The sequence below is a fragment of the Pezoporus wallicus genome, unplaced genomic scaffold (genome assembly GCF_028554395.1).
Source record: "Pezoporus wallicus isolate ANWC-B61680 ecotype Strahan unplaced genomic scaffold, APGP_CSIRO_Pwel_v1 contig_5261, whole genome shotgun sequence".
Lineage (NCBI taxonomy): Eukaryota > Metazoa > Chordata > Aves > Psittaciformes > Psittacidae > Pezoporus > Pezoporus wallicus.
The window spans coordinates 772,859-796,837 of record NW_026642423.1 but is presented as its reverse complement, the minus strand read 5'-3'; the positions used below and the strand labels follow the sequence as shown (position 1 = coordinate 796,837).

Here is a 23,979-nt window from a genome sequence, read left to right as displayed (position 1 = left end):
CTTGGTACAGGAGCATGTAACCACAGAGCCAGGGTGCTGGCAGCTCTTTGACTGCTGCCAGTATCCTGAGCTCCTGTTGGAAAGCAGCCTGGAGCAGCACCCAGAAGTGGGCACTGCCAGCAGGGGAGGAGCTGCTGGTCTGGACCAAAGCCCCAGTGACAGGGCACTGTCAAACAAACACTCCGGGAAAGGGCATCAGGTTGGGGACACATGGATGGGTACAAAAAGGAGACCGCTGGGAGGGGAAGGAGTAAGAGCTTTGCTCTTCCCGGCACAGCCCACCTGCCTGGCTTGCTGCATGCTGGTCCCTCCATGCCACGCTTGATCCTGCACTAGGGGCGGCTTCCTAGCCCAGTCTCTTCCTCTCCCCAGCTGGACTCGGAAGATGCAGAGCCAAACTTTGATGAGGATGGCCGGGATGAGTACAACGAGCTGCACATGCCTGTGTGAGCTGGGAGCTGCCCTCCACACTCGTGGGACAGGCTGCTCACGCCTGATCATCCCTCCCAAGGACTAACTGGAGACTTGCCATGAGTCATGTGATCTCTTGCCTGAACCAACAAATGGCTGTTCTATAGCCCCGCAGGAGGCAGCCCTGACTCCTGCTGCCTCATCGCTTGCTCAGCAGAGGCTGTGAGTTTCTCTCCTCTTGGACCTGGTGGGCTGAGAGATGCCTCTCACATCACAGAACTGTGTGGGTCCTGAGTGCCCATGGGTCAGGGCTCTGCCCCCTCCTTGCTGGAGGCAGCCTATGCCTGGTCTCCTGGTGGTGAAGGGGAGCCATGCCAGCTGGTGCCACCCTGTCCCTCTCCACTACCGTGAAGTTTGGGTGTCTCAGCACCATGTGCCACTGAGCAGTCACAGAGATGGGCTGGATGCTACCTGTGAACGGCCAATGGGCTTCTCCCAGGCCAGCAGCCTCCTTGCTCAACTGGTGGATGCCTTGCTCCTGCTCCTTTTCCTCCTTCCAGGAGGGCTCATGCTGGGCCTGTGCCACAGACCCTGGCCCATGAGGCTTCTGCAGCCTGGCAGATGGAAGGGACCAGTACCCTGGCCCTGTCCTCCAGACCAGCATCCGTCCAGTCACCATCCCACAGGACTGTTTTCAGCTCTTGCTTGGCATGGGGGAGGCTGTTTGGTTCCTCCTGATTCTCCCAACCCTCTTTCCACAAGAAAACTGCACAGGAAGGGGAGGCTGGTGACAAGCAGGTATCCTGAAGCCTCGAGTGCCTGTCCTCTTGCAGAGATTAAGAGGAGTCCTGTGCCATTCTGCACCTCCATACAGGTTGCAGAGGTAAAAATTCATCACTGGGCTGCATCCCGGTTCCTGATTCCCACGTTCTTGTCCCTGAGAACAAACCATATTTAAGAAGCTGTACAAAGGATGTAGTGCTGGAGTGCAAAACAGTCCTTTGGGTCCCCTCCCTTTCCCTGTGCAGTGGTCCACTGGGTCTGGCTCCCTGCAGCCCTATGAGGAAGTCACTGAAACCTCCAGCTCACATTCTGCTGCCATACCAGCATCCTGTGTGACCTTTTGTGCCCAGGGGTGCCTTCCAGGTAGAAAGGAGCAGCATTCAGCATGCCCAGCACTCAGCCCCATTCATCTCTGGGCAGTTCCAAACACCTTTCCACCTGTCAGAGCTGTCCCCTGGGGTCTCCCCTCACTCAGAGCTGCCCCAGGAACTGGTTCCGTTAATGGTTCCATTGCTGCCCCCATTGGCTCTGAGAGTAGTGCCAGAGCAGAAGAGCCTCTCAGCCTTTTCCTGATGGTTGGAGCCAGAGTGGCCTTCTGGAGGAGGCTGGGATGCTCACTTCACCATTGCATTTGGGACAAGCTGCTGCTCCAGTTCCTATTTATCAGCCTGGCTCTTGCCAGAGATGGTGGATTCTTCAGCACTGGGAGGGTTCAACGCCTTCCCAGGAGGCTCTAGAAATATCCCACCAGAGAGAGAAATCTCCCCCCACAGCAGGTTCCTGCCCCACAACCTGGCCCCTCCACAGGGTCTGGGGTGGAGGGACAAGTGTCTCTGTGTGTCTGTGGCCATGTGTGTCCTGTCCTCACTGTGTAGTGTAGGAGGCCTGTTGTCGCTGTGCATTGTGACTCCTCTGACTGTAGTGGAAACGGCTACACCAATAAACTTCACAGGAATCGTGCCTGGCTCCACTTCTGTTTGTTAATTTACAATAAATTAAATTGATTGAAACTTCATGACACAAAACAGCAGTCTTGCCCACACCAACAAGGCTCAGCTGGAGAGGGGCCACTACCAGCACAGAGGTAGGTTCTCCACCACCATCATCAACCAGGCTAGTGATGTGGGCTCAGCTGGAGGCCCCATGCTGGATGCTGGAAATGGGAGGCTGAGCCCCGTATTTAACCAGAAACGTGTAACATGCCTGCTTGCATCCATTCACACATGCATGTGTGTGCCTGTGTGCTGAGCAGCATTTGGTGCCCATCTCCTTATCTAGCCTGTAGCTACACGCCAAACAGCATGGCTATGGGCTAAGCATGGAGGAAACATCTCATTGAAACACACGTTCCCTCTACGTTTTCTTCCCAGGCAGGAGCCAAGCCAGGTTCTCATGAGCTGCTGGCTGCCTGCAGCCCATGTGGTGATGGGTTGGATGTCCCTCAGTTGAGCTCTTCTGAGTGCTGCTGCTGCTGGGAGTAGGTGGTGGTACCACCTCCTGTGGTCACGGTCTCTGTCTGCTCCTGGGACTGGCCAGTGCCATGGGGCTCTTGTCAGAGGGCTGAGCCTGCCTGGGCACAAGGGTGGTGGCCATCTCATTTCTGAGCTGGGCCCGCTGTGGGGTGGGTAGTACTTGGCCTCGCAGCATCCTCTCCAGATCCCGGCAGTGCTGCTGAACCTGTGGGAGAGGAGGCAGTGCTGTCCAGCCTTTTCCATGTAGCTCTCCTGACCATAGCGATGCCCCCAACTCAGCCGGGGATGCAGGGCAGGAAGCACAAGCAGATCCATTGTGAACTCCTTACCTCATCAATCCTCCGGATGAGAATGGGCCTGACCTCCAGCTCCAGCAGCCAGTCGGCCTCCAGGATGCTGTGATGGTACTCCTCCACCTCCAGGTTCTTCTGCAGCTCCTCAGCCAGGGCAGCCTGGTGCCGGTGACCTCTCGTATGCTGGCTCTGCTGGGGCCGGGACCGCTCTGTCACCTTGCCCTGCTGCTGCAGGCGCAGGACACTGATGCGCTGGGTGACATGGCAGACCTGGGCACGCAGGGCAGGTGCCCGGTCCCTGCAGTGCAACAGGGCCAGCAGCTCCTCCTGGCTCTCCCGCAGCCGGGCTTGCAGCACCCTGGTGCTGTTGCCTGCCCCCAAAGACTGCAGTGGGACCAAGAGGTTGGGCAAGCCCCCCAAGTGCTGGGGAACCCTGCTGCGCAGCGGGGGCTGCACGCTGCTGGGAGCCAGCCCTCCTCTACCCGGCACTGGTGGCTGCTGTGGCAGTGATAGTGATGGTGATGGTGGCAAGGAGAGGCTGTACCTGCTGCGATGGAGATGGACCCACTGCTGGGCAAGTTTCGCTGTGGCCAAGCTCTGGTGAAAGACATCGGGGATCAGCCGCAAGACCTTCACAAAGGGCCCCACACCATCAAAGCCACGCAGGTCACGCAGGCTCTGGGGGCTGAAGACCTGCTCAGTGAGGGGCCCACCCTGCAGCAGCAGCCCCCAGTTACGCCGGTGGGTGAAGAGCTGTGTGGCCAGGCACGGGATGGATGCGGGGCAGGCAGCTGGCTGCTCATGCATGTACAAGTTCTCACAGAGCGGGACCACCACTCTGGCATCAAACTTCTCCTTCAGCATGCTCAGGTGGTGCAGGTAGGAGGCCAGCCAGCCCACGTAGTTGGCCACGTCAGAGCTGGCTGCACCAGGCTGGCCCTGGACAAGCTTCTGCAGGTGGTGCCAGCTCTCCACCTGCCCTGATGGGCTCTGTGGCAGCACAACCAGCAGCACATGGTACAGGCTGCGCAGGTTGAAGCCCTGCTGGCACTGCTGTACATGCCTCATGAAGGCGCTGATCTCTTCTTCAAGGGCAGAGTAGAGGGCTTCCATGGGCCCTGGTGATGGAGAAGAAGCAGCCAGGATCATAGCTCATCCGCACAGTCCTAGGCCCTGGATGGACTGGAAAACACGCTGCACCAGTATGCAATGAATGCATGGACTGGAGTAGGCAGGATTGCTGCAGAGGCTTTCCGTCTGGGTCACAGCATGGGCTCAGTCAGCAGCTGGTGCAACCAAAGGCTGGCATGGTGCTTCAAAGATGTCACATCTGGCCAGTTCAGATGAGTTGGTCCCTGTTGCTCTGCTGAAGAAGAGACAGTGGGTGGGTGGGGAGGAAGGCAACAGGGACAGGCTGCGGCAGAAGGAGTGAGGGAGCTGCAAGGGGTGAGCTCCGTGGGGTACACCCACTTTTGTGGCACCAGATAAGGAGGGAGTCACTGCTGGGTGCTGCCACAACAGGGGCACACTGGACCACAAAATGCTGGTGCAGTGTTTGGAGAGCAGCAGAGAGTCTGCCTGTAGCCCCAGGGGATGCTGCTGTGGGAGTGGGGAGAACACTCTAGATGCCCACAGCCCCCCAGCTGCCCTGAGGATGTTCTGGGATGCGATTTATGTCCTCCTACTTCCTGGAAGGGGACTAGTTGTGCCAGACCAGGACTGTGTGCTGACCGGCAGTTTCTCCCACCTCTCTGTTGTTTGAGAGCAACTTTATCTTTACAAAAGTAAGCAGACACCCTAGCCTGCCTGGAGAACTAAATATAGGAGGACTGTTCCCAAAACTGTCAAGTCCATAACTTTAAACCATTGCGTGTTTAGGCAAACTATATGGGTTTCTGTTTCTGCCACTCAGGTTCAAGTACACTCAAGCTATCTGCTCCAGTTATTTTCGTTTTCCACAGCCAGGAGGGGCTGGCACATCTCTGTTGTAAGCTACCACTGGCACCCCTTCACACAGCCCTGTGTCTAGGAAGTTAAGGAAATTGCTAGCTAAGACCGTCTCCACAACAAAACTGGGAACCAATGCCACTGGCAAAGTTTCCCCTCTCTCCTGTATAAGTCCTTGCCTAGGCTTTGGTGTCTCCTTTTCAAGCACTCAAAATGCATTAAGATAAATGTAAAAATACTTTTTCCTTTTCCCCATGAGGAAGGGTTTGTGAACCCTGCCCCGGGCAGGGGGGGTGTTAGGTAAAATGGCAGAAGATGTCAGCACAGCGTGCAATGCAGGCTGCCAGGGGTGAGAACAGCTTTGGTTGCATTCACCTTCACCAACAAGTGTCTGCAAGTGAGTTTAAATGAGTTGCACCAGTTTGGGGAGAGCAGAGCTGACACTGCGCATGAAGCCCAAGACCAGCTAAACAGCAGCCCCAGTCCATGGGTGTGAGAGTCCAGCTCACTGCTGCAGATGCTGAGGGCTGAAGACCGCCAGTAAGTACTGCCAATCACTGGTGACCTGAACATCCCTGCTGTGGCTCCAGCCCCATGCTCTCTGCCCCCTCTTGCCCTCCATCCACCTCCCCTCTGTGTCACTCAAAAGAAGAGACTTACCAGCCCCAGCCGAGGCACTGGGGAGAGGAGAAAGGGCTGAGCTGGGCCCCGCTGCCTGCCAGGGGAGGGATCTGCCCTCTTTGAGCACCGACACAAGCATCTTCCCCATGGCAACAGCAGGTTTGGACATGTCCCTCATGCTGGAGCCAGCCTTTCCCAGACCCAGTTGCCAACCCCACAGGCATTGCCTTGAAGCTACAGGCAGAGATGCAGCTCTCTCCAGCCCCTCTGCCTCGCACAGGTCTTTGCAAAGGACTTTTTTCTTGCAGGGATGCCTGAATCCTTGGCACAGGCTTGGATAGCACATTTCTGTAATACAAGTGAATACTCCTGTGCACAGCCCTGAATTTGTCCCAAAGGCCTGTCTGGCCTTGGCAAGAGAGAAGCTCCTTAGCCTTGGGCAGTCCACTGCCTGCCTACTGCCTTGTGTCCCTGCCCTGTCCCTTTCAGCACATCATCTTTGCAGGGCTCCTCAGCCCTCCAGCTGGCTGAGGTGCCTGTGCTGGGACTGCTCTGCAGTGGGACTCTAAGGAGATGTAAATGGTCTCTTGAGGGAGTGAGAAGGGGAAATGAGAGCAAATCCTCTGTTAGACACAATTCTGACAGCCACTAAGGTCTGACCCTAACAGTTCCGCTTCCACTTCTACGTGGCTGCCCATGGGAGCAGGAGCCTTGACCACGGTCACAGAGCTGGCCAGGGCTGTGCCCAGCCCTCCAGTCCAGGACCCCATGGGGAGGGAGACAGGGGCCCCCGGGAGTGATTCAATGAAGACAGTGCTGGCACACTTATGTGCCTGTTTGAGGTTTCCCTGTCTGGGTGCATGCTTTTGGCTGTGGTGTACTTCCCACAAGCCTCTGTGTCTTGCTGTGCAGAGGTGCCTCACATGAGCTCCCCTGCAGAGAGGAGCAATGCAGCTGTAAGGTCAGAACAGGGAAGCCTCAGCCTGAGGTCTCAAATGCAGCTGCCAAAGCTTCTTCCCTGCAAGGAGCACCAGGGAGGTGAGCTGGCACCCGTGGACATCTTGCCTCACTCAGAGGGGCACACACATGAGCCAGAGCAAGTGCTGAGCACCAGCCCTGCACAGCATCCCCCATTGCTCCTGCCAGATTGCTCTATGATCTCCTGGGCCAAGAGCTGTCAGATGTGACTTTGCTGCTGAGCAGGACAGAAGGGTAATCCTCGTCTTGTGACTTCTGCTGCAGGAGCCCAGCTGGATAACTGCCTTCATCTCTCAGCCCAGCGTCCCTGGAGAATGCCCTCCCTTCCAGCACACAGGGTACTGCAGCATCACCAGGGGTAGGAGACACTGGGGAGTGCCTGGCTCCTGCTGTGACAGGCTCTCATCCTCAGGAGGGACAGATGGCCAAATGCTGGGGCTAGCTCCTAGTGCTCTGTACTGGGCCTGCAGTCATTTTTCCATCCTTAAAAGAACCTTGAAACGGGGTGCTCCGGCAGACAGGAGGTGTTAGTGCTAACAGACAGCCCTGCCTGCTCCTTGGGTTTGCTAATCTAGTAGCCCAGTGTTGCAGGTTGCCTCCTGGAGATTTATAAGGGATGCATATACCAAAACAGGGCATGGATTGGCATCGTTTTGGCTGCAGGTGCACAGTGAGAACAGCTCACTCCTTTAGCACAGAAATTATTTGCAGGCTGAAGCTGCACTGATCAGGAAGAGGAAATGTACTGAACCCTGGCTACCAGCATCTGCCAGCAGACCTTGGCCATGACCAGGGGTAGTGACATGACACCATTTAACCTCCCCACTCACTTACCTGGGTTTATTATGCAGCCAGAGACAGAGAGCTAACTGCATCTGGTAGAACAGCCCAGTCTGGGAAACGCCTGCACCGCAGCTGGGTGACACACTTTCTAGAGCATGAATCCCGCAGCAATGGTATCTGTGAGCAGAGCCCTGCTTACACATCTAGCTAAGCAGAATCCACCAGGCTGTTTGCAACAGAGCCATCTGTGACCTCCACAGCATCACACCATTAATATCAAGGCTTGGTCTGGGTCAAACAAAAGCAGGGCAGGCTTAATAGGAGAGGAAATTAGGTGGATATGCTTGGCTGGCCTCATCCCCACATGTTCCGACTGTGATTATAGCTTTGTGCAGCTCAGCTCTCTTATTCAGCAATCTCGCCGCCAGGAGTGCATTTCTCATGACCGAGGTGTAAAAGCCGCACGTAGCTATGTTTTGGCCCCAAGCAAACCTGTGGCAGCACAGGGGAGCCATGGCAAGGAACCTCAGCTTGTTGCTGCCTGGAGGGGGGTGTGTGGCCTGGGATGTGGCAGAGAAAGGGAGGAAGGGTTGGGCTGGAGGAGCAAGACCGGGATCTCTATCTGCAAGAGAAAGCTGGAGGCACCTCATTATGGGTTTGGTCCATCCAGCAGAGCCAAGCCCAGATGGGCGGGTAGAAAGTCACAGTGTTACAGTTAGTGCTGGCTCCAGTGACCCAGCTTGGAGGATGCTTCAGAGGCCAAAGGGTGGCATGCAGTGAGAGTGGCGTGGATGCTGGGAGCATACACCCTCTAGGCCCATCTGCTCCAGCTCTCTGCTCTTGTGCTCAGGCTGAAAATGAAGAAGACATCCTGTTTTCCTGACCTATAGAGAAGGGCAGCCCTGGAGGTCATTCCTGCTCTCGGATGAGATAAAAAGCTTTTTCCACTGCTGTTAGACTAACCAGGGGGTCAGCTGCCCTTGGTCTGGGCTCTGCAGTGTGAAAGGGCAGCGCTGTGTTGCGGTGAGCTGGGCTCACTGCTGATGGTGGCTGAAGTGAGACGGGAGCCAGTGGGGTGTCCAACACAGATAAACAACCCCATCCCACGTTGCCCCCCTTGCAAGGAGAGCTCCCCCTCACCCTCCTGCTCTCTGGGGGAGCAGGTGGCGCAGCGCTTGGTGTGACCCTGTGAGAGCCTCTCCAGGCAGTCTTAATCACATTCCTCTGGAGCAGGGACACATCTGGCACAAACATGACCCTGTCCCCAAGGAGTCTGGGTTAATTCCTGCTTCAGAGCCCCAGAGAAGCCCTGAGCAGGGAGAGCTTCGGCACAGATTTGGTCAGCACCATCCTTACCTTGGAGGGGACAGAGGTAGCTTGTGAGCAGCAGGGCAGGAGGAGAGGTCCAGAGCTCCATGCTGGGTTTGAGCAGCCCGAGGCTGAGCTGTGGTGGGGCTTCCTGCAGGCTGGGAACAGGAGACGGGAGGAACTGCCCTTTTCAAGAGTTGATTTGTAAGCTGATTTCAAGCAATTGTGAAACTGGAGTGGGGAGGGGGCTAGAGCTGCAGGGTCATGCATGCCCTGCTGTGTATCCCGATCTCCTGCCATCAGTGCAGACTGCATCAGGAGAGTGCCTCAGTGTCTGGTGCTCTGCAGGGTGAGGCCACTGTTGCAATGGGACACACTTGACTTTTGGCTGCTGCTTCTCAGTAGTTCTCCCCTTTTGGAGAACCATCTCCCGGCTGCTCTGTGCAAAGGGGATTTTGGTGGCCTCGCAAAGGAGCAGGGCCTCGTGGAGGGGACTGCCATGGTGGCAATGCACAGCAGAGCATGGGTACCCTCCTCCTTCATCCATTCTTCCCCATGCCTTCAGCTGGGTCCAAGGTATCCTGCCTCTGCTGCTGGCTCTCCTGAGTATCTCAGGGATGATGCCAGAGGAGATCAGTCCCCCACGCTACGAACACTCCTCTGATAAGTCACTGGGGAGGTGGCACTGTGGACCGTCACAACTCATTACCTCGCAGGCAATGGTAGACCAAGCCTGGTCAATGCTCACTGTAGCAGGGGCATGCTGGCCTGCCTGCCTCCCAGCCATGCGCCAGACCCGTGGCAGAGGAGGAAATTAGGATATTGTCTGGTGTCCAGGAGGAATTCCTGCCTTGGCTTGTTCCTGCCAGTCCTCCACCGACCTGCCCTCGGCATGGAAAGCCCAGCAGGAAGCTGACTCACTGTCTGCTGCCGCCACGGCTGAGTGTTGGCCCCTGCCGCCTGCAGCACTGGAGGCTGCTCCTTTCGCAGATGCAGCAATACCTCATTGTCCAGACCCCCGGCGCCCATCCGTCCCAGCTCTCCTCTGCTAGAGCCTGTCTGCCGACAAGCAGAGAACAGCCATGGCACCCCAGATCCTGTGCCATCAGCAGCTGGGCTGACAGGAGAGTTGGGAGCTCAACAGGTTGCTGGCGTTACTTGTTGTACATGCAAGCAGTGCCACTCCACCAGGCTCAGGGTAAGAGGCAGCCCTGAGGCAGGGAGAGGAGCTGATGGGCTGGAGAGGGGTCCTGGGCTTGTCCTGCATGGGGGTGCCATGCCAGCCCTTGTTGACTGCTTCATGTTCAGTATGTCACTGATGTGGCATCCAGCCCTGGAGCTGCTGGGGTGGCAGGGGTAAGATTCCAGGCACATGGCGACAGCAGCATCTGGGTGGCAGCGATGTCAGGTAAGAGCTCACCTGCTTGTCAAAGACCTGTGAAGAAGCAGATGGCTGTAGCTTTTCCTGGTGAGCAGCACCGAGAGTTAGGAGACAGTTCAGACACTGCTGTTTCCAGCTGGACTGTGTGAATGTAGGACTAGTGATTTAATCTGGTAACAGAAAGGAGCAAATATCAGACATAAATTTCTTATGGAGATTCTTGCCTCTTTTTCTACTAGGCTGATAGAGCACAGGGCTTACAGCATCAGCCACTGCTGCTGCATTTGAGGAATGCGACTTTTATTGCCTCAATTGTTTGGAAAGTTGCTTTGTTCTGAGGACTCCGTCAAGCCACCTTCTTCTTCCCTCTTAGAAGGTGTCACTCAACTAAAAACTTTGTCTTTTGAAAGTTTGGTTCCTTACCCCGCCCTGGGCTTTCCAAGGTGTTAGCCCCCTGCCTCAGAGCTGCAGAGAGGTCTGTCAGGTTGGAACTGCAGCAGCGATGGGCTTAGAGTATTTTTCCATGGTGTGTGTAGGAACTCAGCCTTGCAGCACTCTATGGAAGGTGATGAACAGGAAAGGGAAAAGGAGATCACAAGGACCCTGTCCAAAGAAAGAAGAGTAGGGCCCCAACTTTATGATAAGTGCATTTAGATTGTTTGGTGAGTTTGCTGGGAGTAGGTTTGCTGTTAGCTTGAAACTTCATTGTCAGGTCTCCCTGGACATACAGCTGTGAGGGTCATGCCTTGATGGATAGCTTTAGATGACAAGAACCACCACCAAAGTTTCTCCATTGGAGAGATCTGGGAGGGGTTATCTGGAGATGTGTGCTGGTGGATACCCTTGGCAGGCAGGCAGAAGTAAAGAAGAGTTGTGCTCCTCAACTTCCTCATGGCTGTGAGAAGCTTGACAGCCCCCTGCGGTGACCATCCAGTAGATGAGCAGCCAAAATGGTCTGCAGAAGCAGCAGCAGCAGAGAAGGAACTGCCCTTCTGTGGGAAGAAGGCTGGTGGTGGCAGAAACAGCCTGATGACAAATGTGTGGCTGCAGTAAGGACTGTCAAGGATACATTGTTGAGTTGATCTAATCACCTACACTCACAAGATAATTGGCCATGCAGACAGAAGTATTAGATGTGAGTTAAGGGCTGTAGTTAGGCTTCTGGTGTCGTCTTGCATGATGTTTTCATAAAACAGGAAAAGTGGTGTAGGTTAAGCTAAGCCAGCACAAGTACAAAAGAGGCTGGGTAGTCATGCCCAGGGTAGTTCTCAGAGATATGGTATCAAAATGGAAGGACACAGTGACAGTGACTCATACATTAGAAATCCTTACCAAAAGGTTCAGATAGTGAAAGTGGAAGAGGATGGTGGGGTGGTCATCATGGGTTAGACAGTGGCCTAGGTGTGACTTTGTCTTGTGGCAGAGATTGGACAAGATACTGCGATCTCCCTTGGAACCCTCTCTGTGTTAAGTAGTTAAAAAGCACATTACTGACAAAAATAACAAAAAACCCTGAACAACCACCTCAAATTTGCGTTGTCCCCCCTCTTGCTGTTAGATCTCCTTACTTTCAGAATGAAGGAATAATTTCTTCCTGCAAGAAACGCCCTCACAGTGTAGGCTCTCGTGAAATATGATATGGCCACACTTTTTTTGACAAACTTCACCCAGTCTCTTGCTCTATGCCAGCTCTTCCAGATCTCAGAGACATGATTTTGAAGCTCTGTCAGAATGCTTGTTAACGGTCTCTCTCACTGTATCCTGCTATGACAACCGCTGAAGGGATCCCAAATCCCGAAGGCTAGCTATTCTATCCGACATCAGTTGCTCTTCCAAAACCGGCAATTGGCCGCTGTGGCTGCGTCCAGAGATGGTCCCTCTCTTCTGCCGTGGATCCGCTGGCAGCACTGGCTTCGCCGGCGCCTCCAGATCCCCAAACCTTTCTCAGCATCACCACGCCCTGCACCCCGAGCTGCCCCCAGCAGTGTGACCAGCTCCCCTGTTCCCACACGCTCAGCACACACCAAGACTCACCCCCTGCCCTCCTCCCAGCCGCCACAGTCGCAGCGGCCGCGCTCCCCGCGCCCCGGGGCGGAGCGGAGCGGAGCGGGACGGCGCGGCCGCTCCCCGTTGCCGGCGAGGCGGAGCCAGCGCGGCGCGGGGCCGGGGAGTCGTGCCCGCCCGGCAGCGGCGATGCGGAGCTGAGAGCCGGTCGGCAGCGCCGTGCAGGGCGAGACCGCCGATGGACGCAGCTCTTCGCCAGGTGGGCAGCGGCGGGGACCGGCTGCGGCAGGGGACTGCCTTTTCTCCTGCGCGCCCCTGCTCAGGGGCTGCGGCAGGCGCGGGAGCCGGGCCGAGGCCGGCTGGCAGGGTCAGGTCCCGGGCGGGACGAACACCGGGCCGCCGTGCCCAGGGTCGGGGCGCTGCCCCGGGCTGGCCCAGCGCTGCCCCGGGCTGGCTGTCTCCGGGGCCGAGGGCCGCCGCTGCCCCTCGCCCGGGCGGTCCCGGTCGCACTTTTCCTTGAGCGCTGAGGTGAGGGGGGTTTTGTCGCCGAGCGCCCGCCGGGGCCAGCGCGTCACGGGGCAGCCCCTGTGGGGAGCAAAACGGGTTACGGGAGCCAGAGCCCTGGTGATGTGCGGCTCCAGCAATTCAGGCTGAGGGCTGCTTGCGAGCGGGGGGGATTTGTCGCATGATAGTCATGGCTGCCCAGAGACTGCTCGCATGCTGCTTAAATCCCCCGGAGCGACTGAAGAGTCTGGAGCCTGCTCCTGCCTGTGTGTGCGTGTCACGGCTCGGCTCGCCGCTTGTGGCACCGGGCCACAGCCGAGCCGGTGCGGAGCCGGGAAGCGTGCAACGGGAGCGTCCTCCTTGGTCCTCTGCCTCCTCGGTACCTCTGCCCAGTCACCTTCACGCTGGCGGGCAGGACCGGCTCCGGAGCCAGGCTCCTACCTGTTCGGCGTGGGCTCTGGTCCTGTGCCTGCCCCACTGCTCTGGCCTTGGGTGTGTACAGCAGCCGTGTGGAGCACCGTGCTGCCCGGGGGAGGGCGTGGGGAAGTGATATCCAGCCTTAATGCATGTGCTGGTGCTGTGCACAACACAGACACCCCGAAATTATTTCTGCCTTTTTCCTTGCCTGAGTATATGCAGGTTTCCAGCCTAGCCTGATGCTGCCTTTGGTTGTGAGGGGCAGGGGATGCAAGGCTGGGGCAGCCCTTGCTGGCTCCCTGGGTGACAGTGTGTGCCCATGCACTGGCAGTGGGTATGGCAGGCACTGTGGGGTAATGGGGCCATCCTGAGGTCTGCAGCTGAGCTCTGAAAGCCTCCTGTTTGGGGCCAGGGGCATCAGACATCCACCCCCTCCAAACCCTGGTTGGTTTCCACACCATTAAATCCAGTGTCTGGCTCTTGCTGTGTCCTGGGTGCGGCGGGGGAACTGGAAGCCCTCCCAAGAGCAGCCCCTGGTTAGGGTGCTGGAGCAGCTGATGGATGCCCAGGCCTGCTTCCTCCTTGGTGAAGTACTTTCTTTGTCAGAACAGATGTTCTCCGAGATCTGGCCCCAGAGAGAAAGGAGTGGCTGCCCCGGGGGCTGTGCTGCTGGGGCTGCCCCATGGCATGCACATCGCATTGCCCAGGATCCTTTCAGCCATTAACTGATTAACTCGCTGCTCCTGGAAGCCCAGGCTGCCTGTATCTAATCAGATGGAGGCCACGGTTTCCCAAAGGGCCATTTCACCAGAGCCTTTATGCCCACCCTTCTGTCATGAGGAACCTCCAGGCCCCTTGCAACAGGAGTAGCTGCCAAGGAGCCTGAAGTGCCTGATGGTAATGAGAGGCTGGAGAGGGGATGCCCAGAGGTGCATGTCTCAGCAAGTAGCACCCAGCAGAGAACTGCCGGCTTTGTCCAGTTCCACTTGTTCAGGCATGTTTCTACCATGGATTTCCAAGGAAAGGCTGAGGGGCAGTCCTGAAGCCAGAGACTCTCTAGGAGTCTTACATCTCTCCTAAATCACAGGCTTAAACCCTGGTGAAGCAAGGTGGCCAAGGCTGGAGAGTCAGGGCGAGCATGTGTGGGAAAGCATCAAGCTTTCCTTTGCAGGAAAGGCAGTGGGGGTGGGAGAGAGGGAACGTGGCTTCCCTGGAGTGGGAATGTTTGGCATTTGCTGCACCCCAGCCGCTCTTCCTCCTTCTCTGTGGGGGGTTCTTGGTGGGAGGGCAACGCCTGTGCAGAAGGGAGTTGCTCCACATCTCTGCTGCAGCAGAAGCCAAGCTTGTCCCAGGGGATATATGTCATCTCTGACAATGGATAGCTTAAACCCCAGCATGTTGTTGGTCTTGCATTTGCAGGCTCCCATGCTGTGCTTGCAGCATTTAGATACCATGCTCAGCAATGTGGTCACTGTCTGAAGTTAGTTGGGGATGCCATGAGTCTTCCCAGTTTCCCTTGTTCTGCCCTCAGCATGCTGTGAACCAAAGGAGTTTCTATTCTTTGAAGTTTATCTATGGTAAGTGGCTTAGTGATAGATTCAAACCTACTTATTGTCCTATCTCTTCCAAGGGGGAAATAGTTTTGGCCAGCTATGCCAGACTGATGTTGCTGGAGGGCTTCGCATGTGGCATGCCCTCCTCTGACTGCTGACCCCGGGGACAGAGAGTTGTTTGGGTGCATGCTGCCATCATTCTCCCCCTGTGGTGTCCCAAGGGGGAGAAGGCCTTCATTCTGAGCAAGTGGTACAGCACAAAGGGGTGTGCCTCTGCCATCTGAGGTCTGGTGTGCAGCGTGGCTCAGAGATGTGGTGGATGACACCTTTGATCCAGCTGGGTGTGAGCAGAGGAGCTGAGATGATGTGTGCTTCCTCATCTCCTTTCCTGGCTGCTGCAGGGGGTCCTGTGCCCAGACAGGGAGGAGGGGCCCTGGAGACCAGGGCTGTGGCATGGTGACGGATGATGGTTTCCCTGTGTGTCTGGAGTGCGGGCAGGATGTAGGGTGACACAGAGGATGTGACTCGCTCTCCAATTTTCCCCAAGGAGCAGGAATGTTGTGGCCAGGGTTAAAGGAGACACTTCTCCCATCCCATCCCTCTCTGCTCTCCAGTTGGAGTGACCAGTCAGCATGGCCTTATGGTCAGCTTGCACTGAGCAGAAGCATCCAGTGGAGTCAAAGGTGCTCCTTCTGTTCTGTGCCACTGGCATAGAAGTGCTGGTATTTTAAACATTAAACAATTTTCTGTATTACTCTTTTGGTGAATTGCAGGGCTTTTCATCTGTGTTGTAAAATAAATCCTCTTAAGTTCTTAAGCTTTCTGACATGGTAAGAAAAAGGCTGGGGGGTTCTTGTGTTCATGTCCTGCATCGCTGTGGTGGTCTGAGCTGTCTTCTCTACAGCTGACCTGGTCTTCACTTACTGCCCCACATCCTCCCCTGGCTACAGCCCTTCTTGTCTTTGTTGCCTGGGACATCTGCAGTGCAGGTGAGGAAAGGAGCTATCTTCTCCAGGGACACGTGCAGACCAGGGTGAAGCCTCAAAGTCAAGTCCATGGAGGAGGAAGAGGGCTTCCTGAGTTGCCACCATGTGTGCATCTGAGTTGCTTTCTTGGTCCCAAACTGAGGTTGGGAGCAGCAGCTCTGGCAGGTCTCTAGCACTCTGGCAGCTTTGCCTTGGCTGCTGTGCACATGTGCTGACTACTGGATGCAAGTGGGAAGCTACTCCACGAAGCCATCAGCTGGTCAGCAGAGCTGTTTGCTGGCCACGTAATACTCAACTGTACATGCTGTCCTCCAAGCGTCTGATGGTTCCTCAGTCCTGGTGTGAACTCCAGTGTGTAAACATTTGCAGACAGAATACATGGGTAAGGAGAAGAATTGAAGTGACTTGTCTGTGAGTGCATCCTTGCAGTACAGAGCCTGCCTTATTCATGGGTGCAGCAGGTATAGGACTGCTCTGATTTTTGGTTGTACATGAGATTCTCACCAGCTTTGAGCTGTTGAAGCTTCCTGGATGCATCTTTCAGAGATCAATGTCCCTAGGGAGCCCAGCTTGTACTGTTGGGCAGGGCTTGTACGTGGCATGCTAGATTAGGTTTCTCAACAGCTTGGTTTGCCCTCCCCATGCTCCTTGCAAATGGGAGAAGGTGGAGTTCCTGAGAGAGAGGAGCATGGCCAGATGTGCTGGAAGATTCTTCCAGAGATTCTTGTCTGAGATAAGGGAAATGGTTCAGCTGAGTGAGTTGATGCTGACCATGAGTGATGTGCTGTCTTTCCAGATAACAGTGAGCTGAGTGCCCATGTGTTAACAACTGTTACTGTTGTCTTAGGAAGGAAATAGTAGGTAGAGCATCATCTTTTTTCAGAAATGAGGCTGCTCCGTGAAGTATTCCCACCAACCCTCTCTCCTCATCTGAGGAGCATGTGCTTTGCTGACTTTCCCCGATGACCTCCTCTTAGAGTTTACAGAGAATATTGTGACCTCTTAGTAAAGAGTATCTGGAGGGACTGGGAAGAGACAGAGAAATATGAACTATTACATCCATGCTGCATATGTGATGCTGAGTCAATACCAAACAGAGCAACCCCTCTGTATTTAATTAGTCTGTGTAGTTCAGCTAAAGAGAAGTACTACTGTCCTTGAAGATATCCATGGGGTTAGTGTAGCATGGATGTTCTTACATGCAGAATCTTCCATCCCAGCCACATCCCCCCAGAACTGTTTAAGTGGTGGAAAGGCAGAGGTGGGGCAAAAGGGCCTGGCTGCCTGTTCCAGAGCCGCAGTTGTGGGGAAGAAAGCTCTTGTGCCAAAGGTGACATGAAGAAGTGTCTGGTGGAAGGGAGGGAGTCCTGCTAGCTCTCTCCTTAGGGCATTCATCTGGAGCCAGACTGCATGAGCTGTGACCTTGTCAGGTACTATCAGTGGTGTGAGGGTGAGCTGGCTCAGGCACTGGATGGGGGCCCCCACTTGAAGAGCAGCCAGGTCTCCATGGGCCAGTCTAGCTGCTCCCACTGCCTCCAAAACCACCCTTGTACAGCTCTGGTTTCACTTCTTGCCTCACTTTTTTTTTTTCATTTTTTTACATAATAATCAGAAATGTTTTGCAATTTCTTATTTCCCATTTTGCTTCAAGGAGAAGGTAACAAGCTGTTTAAATGTGATCATTAAGACTGAAACTTCTGTGAGTCTGTTTCCTGGTTATCCTCCAGTTACCCTAAGCTCTGCTGCTCTGTCTCCTCATTTCCATCTGAGATTGCACACAGCTCAGCAGTGCTGTGGAGCTGAGTCCCAGTAAAAACACCTCCGGAGGACCTGTGTGCCATGTACTGCTTGGCACAGTGTCGGTTGGGGAACTCTTATAAATGCAATAATTATCACAGCAACTGAACCAGTGGCAGAGCCTCTTATATATACAGTGACCAGCATATGTTGATAAGAAGGTGGAAATTAGGGTTAGGACCAAGGCTGTGTATTAGTGCTGACTCCTGCTACCTGTGTCTTGAGCAAATGATTAAGATTTGGCTGAATCATACTTTATGGAAAGGCTTCTTATTTCTGGAGGATCCCCCGCTTTTTGCAGTTTCTTCAAGTGGTTACACAACCTTGTTTTAAAATAAATCCTGCTTCAGTTCTAAAGTGTCTGGCAGCTCCATCCATTTTTGGATCCTACTTTTCCACTGCTTCATGAGAGTTGTTTCGTCCCAGATAACTTCTCTATCTGCAAGAAATTCTTCTCCAGCACCGGTTTGCCTCTTTGCTGCTGGCAAAGGTGAGACAGCAGGTAGCAAAGCAGCAGCCTCAGTACTGCTGGCGTTCCTGTGCTTTTACCAAGGTGTAGTTCAATACACAGGGATCAAGGTGAGGTTTGCAGCCCATGTTTGGGCCGCATTCTGTTGTGATCCCCCTGCTATCAGTGCCTAGGCTAGATAGGGCAGCCCTAGCTCTGGCAAATCTACATAATGACATTAGCATTTTCACAAGTACTTTTGCATTACAAGGGGTCTTTCTGAATAGCAAAAATGTCCGACTCTTTTAGATTTTCTCTGGAAGGCTTCTTTTCTCACACCTCAAAGTATAAGTAAACAGTTAACTTCCTTACTCCTGTTTATACATCCCAGACGTGCATCAGCTCTTGTTGCAACCAAATATCCTGAGAGTTTCTGTGCAACAATTCAAAATCCTCTTTGGGTCTGTGAGTTTCCAGAAGACATTCCTCTGTTTGAAGTGCTCCTTGCATTCCTTCTCTCCTGAAGTTGACCTTTCAGTTTGGCTGTATTTTAATTCTGTTTTGTTCAAACAAGCAGGCTGTGGAATCTGTACTGCTCTAATAGTCTCATCTTTGTGGGTACTTGCTGATTCCCAGATGTTGGCATCTGCTAGTACTGATTTTGATTTTAGGTCCTTGATGAGAATACAAAATGGAACGAATCCTGTCTCTGCAGAATTTTGTTAGAAAATCTCTCAATTAGTCATGATTTTGAGATCCCTTTGCTACTGTTTGCTCCTCATGGGCTGACTTTTATCAGAATACTGTGTTCTACATGAGCAGTGCCACGAGAGTCTATCTCTCATGCTTGTAAAGAAGGAAGAAGTCTTTTTGACTTCTTGCACGCTGACTGGCACTGGGCAACAATTACATGTAGAGTATCCTTAAGCTAAAAAAAACTGAGGGTAAAACTTACGTATTTTCCCTGGGGTTCTCAGAATAAACAACCCGTGGTTACTGGGATGATCCTGCTATCACCCCCATTTAGGCTCTGACCCTTCCAATCTCTTGGAATTTCCTCAGTGTTACCAGGCTGGTGGGAAACTTTACTGGACAGATCTCTGGGAACTCTTGGACCTGTTGATTTTTAAAACATTTTACATCCTTTCCAGAAAGTAATATATGGAAAGCACTTTCAGCATCTCAATGTGATGCAAGAGGGGTACTTTCCAGGAATGTTTATTAAAAACTTATGCATGTCTCCATTGTTAATCACAATGCTGCCACCCCCATCTAGTAGCTGGATGTTGCTACTAACACAGGTCTTTGTCCCCAGTGATTTTAGAAGAGAAAACAATGAAACATATATGGTTCTGTCTTTGCTGTCTTTTACTTACATGAGCTGTTTCCCCCAGTTTTCCACACTTTCACTCTTATTTTGGGTTGGCTGGCAGTGCATTGCAGCTCATAGGCACTCCACTTGCTTTCTGTGTGGTGTCTGAATGAAGGACACTGAGAACAATCAAATGTCTCATGTGAAGAGTTTGAAAAACTTTATTAGTGAAATGACAAATAGGGGGGGACATGGCAAAAGAGCAGAAAATAATGGATGAGACAGAGAAGGTGGATTGAATTCCTCTGTTCTTCCACCTCTGACTGCAAGACAAAGGGATTTTCTGCTTCACAGTGTTGAGACTGATTAAAAAGTGTTCCCACATAATGTGTGAGTAGATGGTGGAAGTCCACATGGCAGGAAATTACTGAAGTTAAAGATACAGAAAGGTATTGGACATAATCCCAAATCATGCATAATAAACATTGCAGAAGAAATACTGCTTCAGGGCTCTCATCTGAGATTTTTACGGAATGAATTGCACTATGGCTGCTTGAAGGCATGGTGCTGGTGCTGGAGCTGGCATCTCTGTCACAGACAACTGTATCCTCGTGGCTTCCTGAGGCCCTGAGCTCTCCTGTGTGGAGCACGAATGCCACTCAGCTGTCCACCAGCCCAGCTTCAGCATGAAGCCATTGGGCAAATTTGAGAGAGGAGGTAGCTGCAAGGAAGCTGTCTCACTGTATTTGGTGGCAGGAGAGAGAGTAGACCCAAAGCAGTGTCCAAGTTGAGGACAGGGGAGGGATACCGCTTCTCTTGCTCAGTTTGGAGCTGCTAACTTGTCAGTGAAGGTTCTGCTAGGGCCAGCTGGGATTTTGCACATGCCATATTGCCTCCTTCCTTTCAGGGCTATGGAGAGGATGTGGGAAAGCCAGTGCTGCTGTGATGTGTCAGAGATGTTCAGAGACAGGGAATACACACCTGTAGATACCCACGTAAGTAATGTGCCCTGGGCAATAACTAGTTTTAATTCAAGTTTTAGGTGGGGAGGGGCTTGTAGGGAAGGCATGGAGTTGGTGCTAGCTTTTAGGAACTGAACTAAACTTAGTATGCATTTTTAAGGCTAGTGAGAAGTTCCCAGGTGGTTGCAAACTCTGTAGGATTGTTGCTTCACCTGAGGAGGGCAGTGACTCCTCTGCCCATGGCAGAATTGCAGGGGGGCAGCTCATCTTAAACTGAGCCTGGAGGGAGCTTGCAGTAAAGTCTGGAAGTATGCACCCCTGCCTCCTCTCTGTGCACCTTGTGCTCACGGCAAAGGACAGCCTTGAAGCATGTAGAAGCAGTTGGGAGTTCACTCCCATCACTCTCGGAGCAAGAAGCTGATGTGGCTGCTGGTAGCTCTTCCTTTGGGAAGATCAAGAACTACCTTCAAGGACCAAGCATTTCCTGGAGGATATCTAAAGTTGGGAGATATGCAGGAAGAGTGGAGAGAAGAGAAACTGTGCAGCAGCCAAACTGGGGGAGGAGAGAGGAACAGAACAGATGGGAGGGGGAGGCAAAAGAGGGATGGGAAGCAGTGCATATATATCAGTGACCAGAAGTAACGAACTGCTCTTCAATGATTTGAAATGCACAAACCTTTTCCTGATACTGCTATTCTGCAGAGCTGCTAGCAGACTGAGGGCATTGCTCCTTAATTAGTAAGGAATGGGGCTGCTAATTGGCAGAATTAGTCTGAGTCATGGACTCAGCCTGGGTTGCTGCTCTGGAGCTGCAAGACCCATGGCTGCAGCTTTGTGCTCAGCTCTGTGAGCTGCACTGGCTTGCAGGGGCTGCCTAGACTCTGTGGGCTACTGTGTGGGAACCATGGGATCTTCCCAGATGCAGCCCAGACCCTTTTTGCTCTGCAGTGTGTCATCCTTGTGTCTCACAAGAACTCTGCTTTTGTACCTGTTATCCCTGCTCCTGCTCTTGCAGGTATTGTACCTCTTCCCGCTTCTCTATGTTGGCTGCTGCCAGCTCAGCTGTTGTTGCTTCTCTCTCTCTCTTACCTGTGGCCTCCAGGACTGCCTCTCCTTTCCAGCAGGGTTTACTCATCAGATACAACCCAGGGACTGGCTGTATGACTTCATTGCAGCCTGACATCAGAAAAACAGCAAGGTTGCATTCCTTCCCATATGGGTCTAGGGTGTCAGGGACTCCCCCCCCCCGCTCCCCAGTCTTGTATCCATTAGCCATATCTCTTTCTATCTCTACCATCACTTATTCATGATCATCTAGATCAATCTGTTGAAAAGTGCATTTATTGAAACCTGATCCTGGCTTTGTCTGGATTACAAGGGCCTTTCTAGCCCAATCTCTGCTTTGTGGTTGCAACCACAAAGCCCATTGAGGCTGGGAAGAGAGCTGGTTTAGCACAGTGCTGCTTCCAAGCCTAGGACCGTATGGATCCATTACCAGGAAAAACATAAGGCTTGGATGCCTAGCTGAAAAACTTGAAGTACTCACAGGTATTTTTGTTTTGGACTTACAGGGCACATGTACATTTTTGAGGCATCCCTGCCTCTTGCACAATGTCTGCAGCAGTGATCAGGGATCAAACCAAACTAGGCACTGCAGGAGCTTCTCATAGTATTGTGTTTGCAGGTAGATCTGGAGGCTGAAAGCCATGTTCATTCACAAAGAAAACCCTACAAAAGCATCCTGTAATGGAAATAGCGGACAACTGTGTACATGTTTTGTACACTGGAAGGTGTCTTCCAACAAAAAGTGTGTTTGCTCTCTGAATAACTCCTGAAAAATTGATGCACCCATCCCAGTTGTAGCCCCTGCTGAGCGTGTTACTTGGGGGAGGTATGCAGGTTTATTCACAAGGAGGAATGGGGTGTGCGAGTGCTGTTAGAGAGAGGCAGCGCCACTAAATCTCCTCAAATGCTGTACAGCTGGGGCAGCTCATCCTTGCTTGTGCCTGGGAAGAAGGAGTTTTCAGGAGAGATATCCTGGGGGAACATGAAAATTCAAGGGTAGTCCAGACTGCACAAATAAGAGGAGAATAAGATTTGAAGACTTGTTTCTAAAGGGTGGTAGCTGCAGAACAGTGGCTTGCTCATGTCAGTCTCTGAATGCGTCTCCTGCTGGGCTGGGAGGCTCTGGGGAGGCAAAGGCACCTGCAGGTTCTGTGTCTTGCTCTCTGGAGCTTACTTTACCTTCAGCAGCTGGATAGCTGATGAGGGTGCACCCACTAGTGGATACACACTCTGCTTTAATGTGTGGGTGCTTTGCTTGTCTGCATCTATGCCCCTTCCCTGGGGCACAGTGCACATGATCTCTCTTATCCTTTCCCAGCTGACACAGCGTATAATGCATCTGCTGAGATGCAGATGCAGACATGTGAAAGCAAGAGATAACTTCTGGTATCAGTCATGCTAAAAAAAGGCACAGAAGGCCAAAGAAATCTGGGGCTTCAATTGATTTCTTGATGTCATGGATACCAGGAAATGTTATTTATTTCAAAGTCTAGGGTCCCAAAGTGCCAGGTCTTATGTGAACAAATGAAAATGACATCTTAGCATTTACTGTCTGCAGTGGAAGACATCATGGTGTGAGAGTGAGCCAGTTCTGATGAAACACTGCTCTTGATATGAAGCAACTTTATTTTCTAAATTATAACCCCATGCTAGGGGATCAGTTTTCAAGATTGTGCTTTGCTATGCACTTTGTGGCAAGGACAGTTCATGGACAGATTGTTACAGAGGCCATAGGAATGAGGATGCTTGTCTCAGAGAGTTCATGTAACATCCGAATGGCCTACCCTTGATACAGGAACTTCAGTACATGACTACTTGATTCTTTCTTTATCTGCTGTTGTTGCACCCCCTTAAAATCAAAACAACCCCACTGATAAACTTCTAGTTAAAAGAATAATTGGGAGGGGATGGGCTATTCCCGTTATATAAGGGGGCTCCAGTTAGCTGTATCTTCAGTATTCAGCCAGCTTTATTTGATGGAAAGTGGTTACACAAAATCATCACTGCTGTTTCTTAGCTGTCTTTTAAGGTGTTCTGTCCAAATCAGTGATTGCTTGCTGCTTCACTGTGTTAAACTGTTTTGTCTCTGGATCTGGGTGAGACCCTCTATATCCCAGTTTGAAAACTGAAGGATTTTTACTCTTGTGTTAGGAGAGCAGGGGTTCTTTTGTCATCTGCAGTGCCTGTGGCAGCTGGTACCCCCTCCCAAAGCCAGCGGATCTCTGCTTTGCTGCCCTGCTTCTCCCATGGAAGTTCTGCCTTGCTGCCTGGCAGTCCTCAAGAAGCTTTCTGCTCAATTTAATCCTTTCAACTGATCAATGAAATGTACTGGGGGGAGAGGGGAGTGACGTGGGGGCAGTCTCTTTGGTGTCACCATCTGTTTCTGTATTTAGTCAAGGCTCCTTGGGGAATTTCATGTTTAGAAAAAGGGGCTGATGGAAGGAGATGCACTAAAACAAACTCAGCCTTTCAGCAAATGAGGGCTATGCTGTGCAGAAGTTACAATAATTATTTGCTCTGTGGTTCCTATTCTGGCTGTCTCAGCATGATGTTCCTTTTGGAAACAACATAAATGGGTGCAGTTATTCTACTGGGCAGAGGCAATTGCTGTTGTAAAAACAATTACAACATCAAAGTAAACTGAAGTAAGTAGTTCTGGGCAGCTGAAATGCCACAGAGCCTGGGAGTTTCATCGTGTTGTCTTCTACTCCTTAGCAGCACACAGAAGGATCTGCCATAAATCTGTCGGAAATGGTGTAATATGGTACAAAAGAACTCCTTTTGAGAGTACTACTACTTTTGCACATGGACTTCTGCTGGCAAAGGGTCTGGGTGACTCTGGACTTTTTGATAATTTCTAGGTGTTGAAGATACCAGAGGGATATCATTGTCCATCTCCCCTCTTTTCCTCTCTAAATGGTACCTAAGAAGTAACAATGTTCATGCCTGTGGAG

General features: G+C 52.6%; 2 protein-coding genes across 5 annotated transcripts in view; both read left to right on the top strand.

The window, feature by feature from the left end:
* SLC4A3 (solute carrier family 4 member 3) overlaps positions 1-527 on the top strand; it is a 32,755-nt gene extending 32,228 nt beyond the window's left edge. For all 4 annotated transcript variants that reach the window (XM_057430143.1, XM_057430142.1, XM_057430144.1 and 1 more), the window contains one exon: positions 373-527. In XM_057430143.1, the coding sequence (XP_057286126.1) occupies positions 373-450 (78 nt within the window). In that variant the 3' untranslated portion in view covers positions 451-527. The remainder of the gene's footprint in view (positions 1-372) is intronic.
* Positions 528-12,108: 11,581 nt separating this feature from the next.
* The window catches only part of LOC130610421 (unconventional myosin-X-like), a 94,526-nt gene continuing 82,655 nt past the window's right edge, over positions 12,109-23,979 (top strand). The window contains exon 1 of the mRNA XM_057430302.1: positions 12,109-12,240. Within this exon, the coding sequence (XP_057286285.1) occupies positions 12,220-12,240 (21 nt within the window). The 5' untranslated portion in view covers positions 12,109-12,219. The remainder of the gene's footprint in view (positions 12,241-23,979) is intronic.